The 5737-nt window shown below is 47.1% G+C and overlaps 2 protein-coding genes across 2 annotated transcripts; both read left to right on the forward strand.

The window, feature by feature from the left end:
• Positions 1 to 596: 596 nt before the first annotated feature.
• Positions 597 to 1937, forward strand: LOC106813590. The gene has a single exon (XM_014817767.1). It carries the CDS (start codon positions 597 to 599, stop codon positions 1935 to 1937), a length of 1341 nt encoding a protein of 446 aa, XP_014673253.1.
• Positions 1938 to 2189: 252 nt separating this feature from the next.
• On the forward strand, positions 2190 to 3416 carry LOC106813591. The gene has a single exon (XM_014817768.1). It carries the CDS (start codon positions 2190 to 2192, stop codon positions 3414 to 3416), a length of 1227 nt encoding a protein of 408 aa, XP_014673254.1.
• Positions 3417 to 5737: the final 2321 nt, after the last annotated feature.

Genomic DNA, 5737 nt, shown 5'->3' on the forward strand with positions numbered 1-5737 from the left:
GAATGCCCAAAGAGGAGTGAATGCAAAATATGCAGTAAGCGTCACCCAACCAGCCTTCATGACGAGACGTTCAAGCAGCCATCTTCAGACGAAAAACACGATAAGCAAGAAACGAAGTCCAACAAGGTCAATAAGACTATCAAAGAAAAGGAAGCGTCCTGTCACAGGGTTAACACAGGCATAGATGGCGCTCCAGTCCAGACAATCCCAAACAAGAAATTCCAGTATATGCCCTACTGGACACGATGTCCGACACCACATTTATCGTAGACAGTGTCGCAGAGGAACTGAAGGCACCTTCTAATGCTGCGACGTTGCGGTTGACAACAATAACAGATACATGTACGAACATCCCATGCAGAAGATATGACAATCTTATCGTTAGAGGATTCACGTCAGCCACGAAGGTGTCACTCCCTGCTGCATACTCCAGAAACTCCATCCCACTTGACGAGGCTCACATCCCTACACCAGAGACAGCCAGTCAGTGGCCTCACTTGAACAGTATCTCGGGCCAACTCACACCAAAGCAAGACTGTCCCATAGGTCTGCTTATTGGATACAATTGTGCTCGGGCTCTGGCCCCAAATAAGTGCATGTCTGGAAAGAATGATGAGCCCTTTGCGGTGAAAACGGAACTGGGATGGAGCATCGTAGGTGGTTCTCAGATGGACTCTGAAGAGAACTTCGATACATTTGGACAAACATATCGTACTGTCAGCATGAGGGTAGAGGCTCCCATTTCGATTGACAGTCAATCAAACGTGAAGTACGCCCGCAAGGCAAAAGTAAAGGAGGTAACGACTGCAGACTTCCTTCAAATGATGGAAAGGGACTTCCATGAAATAGATGGAAAGGACACAATTTCCCAGGAAGACAAGAAATTTCTGCAGATTGTCAGAGACGGAATCCATCAAAGCGACGATGGCTACTATGAAATGCCCCTCCCCTTCAAGAAGGGTGAACCCACTCTGCCGAATAATCGGCGGGCTGCCATGAGTCGACTGGTGGGATTGAAGAGTCAGCTCTTGAAGCGACCCCAGTACAGAGAACACTACATGACCTTTATGAACGAGATTTTTCACCGAGGTGATGCAGAAAAGGTTCCTGCAGAAGAAGTGTCCATGTCAAACAGTTGGTGCATACCACATCATGGAGTCTATCACCCTAAAAAGCCAAACAAAGTTAGGGTTGTCTTCGATCGTAGTGCTCGTTACCAAGGAACCTGTCTAAATGATCACCTACTACAGGGGCCTGACCTCATCAACCCTATGATCGGAGTCCTGTGTAGATTTCAACATGGACCCATTGCTTTCACCTGTGACGTGGAAAAGATGTACCATAAGTTTCGTGTAACGAAGCTACATCAGAACTACCTTCGGTTTCTGTGGTGGGAAGATGGGGATCTTTCCAAGCCCCCAGTGGACTATCGGATGAAAGTCCATCTCTTCGGCGCAACTTCCTCTCCAGGATGCGCCAACTTTGGGTTGAAGCAGATAGCTGAAGAACACAAGGACCTCAGCGTGGAGGCTGCAGAATTTCTCACAAGGAATTTCTATGTCGATGACGGTCTGAAATGTGAATCTTCTGAAGAAGATGCCAGTGACCTTATTCAGAAGGCAGTGAGCATTTGTGCAAAGGGCAACCTGCGTCTGCACAAATTCATTTGCAACAGTCCACAAGTGACAAGCAGCATACCCGAGTCAGAACGTGCTGCCGTTGCCAAGACCAGTCTGGAACTCGGTCAGCATGACTCAACAGCTATCGAAAGAGCACTTTGTCTACAATGGTGCATAGACTCTGACGAGTTGTGCTTTAGACTTACCCTCAAGGACCATCCTCTAACAAGAGGCGGGATTCTTGCCACCGTCGCTTCCATATACGATCCTCTGGGTCTGATTGCACATTTGGTTCTAGTTGGGAGACAGATCCTCTAGGAGATGTGCAAAGGCAAGATGGACTGGGATGATCCTGTTCCTGACGAGCTCCGTCCAAAATTGGAAAAGTGGAGACAGGAGATGTTGAAACTTGACACAGTCAAAATCCCTCGTTGCTTCCAACCACAAGACTTTTGAACGCCCAAGGAAGTGGAGCTACACCACTTCTCAGATGCCTCTTTGTCAGGATACGGTCAGTGTTCCTATGTGCGTCTGAAGAACGAAAGTGGTGACGTCCACTGCTCCTTGGCCATGGCAAAGGCACGAGTGTGTCCTCTCAAGCCGATAACGATCCCAAGGTTAGAACTCCAGGCAGCCACTTGCTCAGTGAAGATTGCCAACATTCTAATCGATGAACTTGAATACGATTCCGCCACGCAATATTTCTGGACAGACTTGCAAGTCGTTCTAGGCTACATACACAACGAGACCAAGCGTTTCCACATGTATGTTGCCAATCGCGTCGAACGCATCCGTCAGACTTCACGTCCAGAACAGTGGAATTACGTAGCCAGCGCCGAAAATCCTGCAGATCATGCATCTCGTGGATTGACGACAGAAGAAATGCTGTCATCAAACTGGCTTACAGGACCTTCGTTTCTCTGGGAGAACGAGATTCCTCCTCAAGAAGTGACTGCTGAAGTATCCCCAGATGATGTTGAAGTGAAATCCGCCACTGTTCATGCAACACAGGCAAAGGATTTCACATCTTTCGAAGCTAGACTGACTCGATTCTCCAGCCTTCAGAACGCACTGACAGCAGTCGCAGTGATAGTAAAGTGCCGTTACAGAAGAAAGGGATTGAGCATTGACGAAGTAGAAGCAAAGCAAGTAGCAGAGAGAAATCTCATCTGCGCAATCCAGAAGGAAGCTTTTCGTGAAGAAAGAAAGCAAATCAAGTCGGACTGCTCAATCACGTCAAAGTCTAATCCATTGAGACAACTTGACCCGTTCCTTGATGATCACGATCTGCTGCGGGTGGGAGGTCGGTTGAAGAAGGCTGAAATGATGTACGGTGCAAAACATCCTGTCATCCTACCGAAGGGAAGCCACCTCTCTAAACTCGTCGCCGTACACTACCATGGAAGAACAGCACATCAAGGAAGGAATCTGACCATAAATGCCCTTCGCTCGAGTGGATATTGGATCAATGGTTGCAGACGTATTGTCTCTTCCCTGATCAGCAAGTGTATCCACTGTATCAGATTCCGAGGCAAGCCAAGAGGACAAAAGCTAGCCAATCTACCACAAGACAGACTAGAACCATGTCCTTTCACCTACTGTGGACTAGATTGCTTCGACCCCTTCACTATCAAGGAAGGGAGAAAGGAGTTGAAGCGATATGGACTAATTCTGACTTGCATGTCAATGAGGGCTATACATATCGAAGTGTTGGACGACGTGTCCACTGATGCATTCCTCAATGTTTCATTGCAATCCGGGGAAATGTTCGCCACATTCGGTGCGACCAAGGATTGAACTTCATCGATGCCAAGCACGAATTGAAGAAAGCCCTCTGTGAATTGGATGGAAATCGAGTTGTGACCCAGCTACTGAAATTTGACTGTGAATTCAAGTTGAACCCTCCCTCATCGAGTCACATGGGAGGAGTCTGGGAGAGGCAGATCAGGAATGTCAAAAATGTCCTAAACGGAATACTGGAACAGTCAGGAACTCAACTCAGCACATCATCTCTTCGAACATTTATGTACGAAGCAATGGCCATTGTCAATAGTAAGCCATTGACTGTCGAAGATTTGGAATGCCCAGACGCCCCAGTCCCCTTGACTCCTAACCATGTCCTGACCATGAAGTCAGGCCTAGTGATGCCCCCACCTGGGCAATTCGAGAGAGAGGACCTCTATCTCCGGAAGAGATGGTGACGCGTACAATACCTGACCAATCTGTTCTGGGTTCGATGGAAGAAGGAATACCTACATAGTCTCCAGGCCAGAAAGATCTGGTCAGAGCCGCAACGGAACATTGAAGTGGACGACATAGTCATACTACAAGACGAGGGTCTTTGCAGAACAGACTGGAGCATTGCCAAGGTTGTTGAGACATTCCTCAGTGACGATGGCTTAGTTCGCAAAGTGAAGCTTCTCATGGCGACTCCAGACCTAGACAAGCACGGAAGGCCTCTTCACAAAAGAACCGTACTCGAAAGACCTGTTCACAAACTGATCGTCCTGGTCTCTAACTCAGACTAGTTGTCAACTGTGACCCCGATATCGTTTTGATAGTTTACACCAACTTTTGGTGATATCTTGAACGTTGTTTTAATGTACTCTATTAGTATCATACCGTTGATTGATAATAGGCAAATTGAGGTTATACTTTAAATGACTCAATTTGGAAAAATCATAGGTGATTTTGGGTGGGAGTGTGGCTGCGGCCGGTTTTAAAATCACATGATGTATTTACACGGCTTTCGCCATTTTCCGGATTTCTATTAGAGGGAAACCATCATTCGTTTCGCCCTCTTATTTTTGCATATTCGCTGCCCTAAGGAATTAATGTCCAGCCAACGAGGTATGTCATACAGGAGAGCACGGAATTCCTGAACGTGTCGTGAGTGATAATGGTCCCCACTACAACAGTCAGGAATACCGAGCATTCGCCGCACACTGGGGATTTGAGATCGTCACCACTGCTCCACGCCGACCCAACAGAAATGGTTTCATAGAGAGAACTGTACAAACTGTGAAGCACACGCTCAAGAAGGCAAAGGGCACGAACACCGATTTTGACCTTGCTCTACTGATGCTGAGGGCCACCCCGATCAGTAACAAGCTGGCCAGCCCTGCGGAACTGCTACTCGGTAGGAAACTACAGACAATTCTGCCGGTCATACATTGCGCAGGAATCGTCAACATATCCGCGAAGTTCCAGAAGACGTAGTGTCCCCACCAGGACCGTCGCCGCCTGATCCGCCACCGCCAGTGGAACCTACTCCGCCGCGACGCGTTTCATTTGCGGAACCACCAGAACAGCCACCCGATTCAACTACCAGAAGGTCCGGTCGCAAAGTGAAGTCACCAGAACGCCTGATTACCCAGATCTGAGGTCTTCTGGACTGGCTGTGTGTCGTCATGTCTTTGGACTATCTGTTTTGTTACTTTGTTGCGCGTCACAGACTTTGCAATTATATAGACTACCCGCGTATCTACGTTAATGAATCGAGATTTTTCAATACTGTAGTTAACGAATGCTAACCGTACGTAAACGACTCGTGAACTACTATATCCCGCGTATATTTGATGTCGTATGTACCGCATCACTGCCACACGCGAAATCGCGTATGTTTGAACTTTCTTTTTCTTGTGGTAGGGGGGATGTAGCAGTAGTCATATTATTTTATACACTGCACCGTCGCGCCATCTATTATGAGCGCTGTACGCGAGTAAAGGAATCCAACATGGCAGCGCCCCTGTCAACGTTGTAACTTCGTTCGTGCTTAATAAATCATCTTAACTACAACCAAGACTTGTCAAATACCATTACACAAACCTATTTGGTTAAACATTTAGGGGCCTACTGAGTAGCGCACTGACATTTAGCTGGTTAACGCCCATCTCTAAACAACCTAGTTTTGGCTACCTAAACAACCGTTTAGTTATTGGGGACTCGATAGTTAGACAAACTGTAAAAGCTATTTGCAATGATGGGGATAGAAAGGATAGGTGTGTTGTAACTTTTGGAGGGGCTGGAGCAAAAGATATAGAGGAAAGACTATATAGGATAGTAAATGTTTCAGATAGCCAGGGCACAGTAGTTATGCATGTAGGGGTTAATGATGT

This window comes from Priapulus caudatus, unplaced genomic scaffold (assembly GCF_000485595.1).
Source record: "Priapulus caudatus unplaced genomic scaffold, Priapulus_caudatus-5.0.1 Scaffold797, whole genome shotgun sequence".
NCBI classification, from domain to species: Eukaryota; Metazoa; Priapulida; class Priapulimorpha; order Priapulimorphida; family Priapulidae; genus Priapulus; species Priapulus caudatus.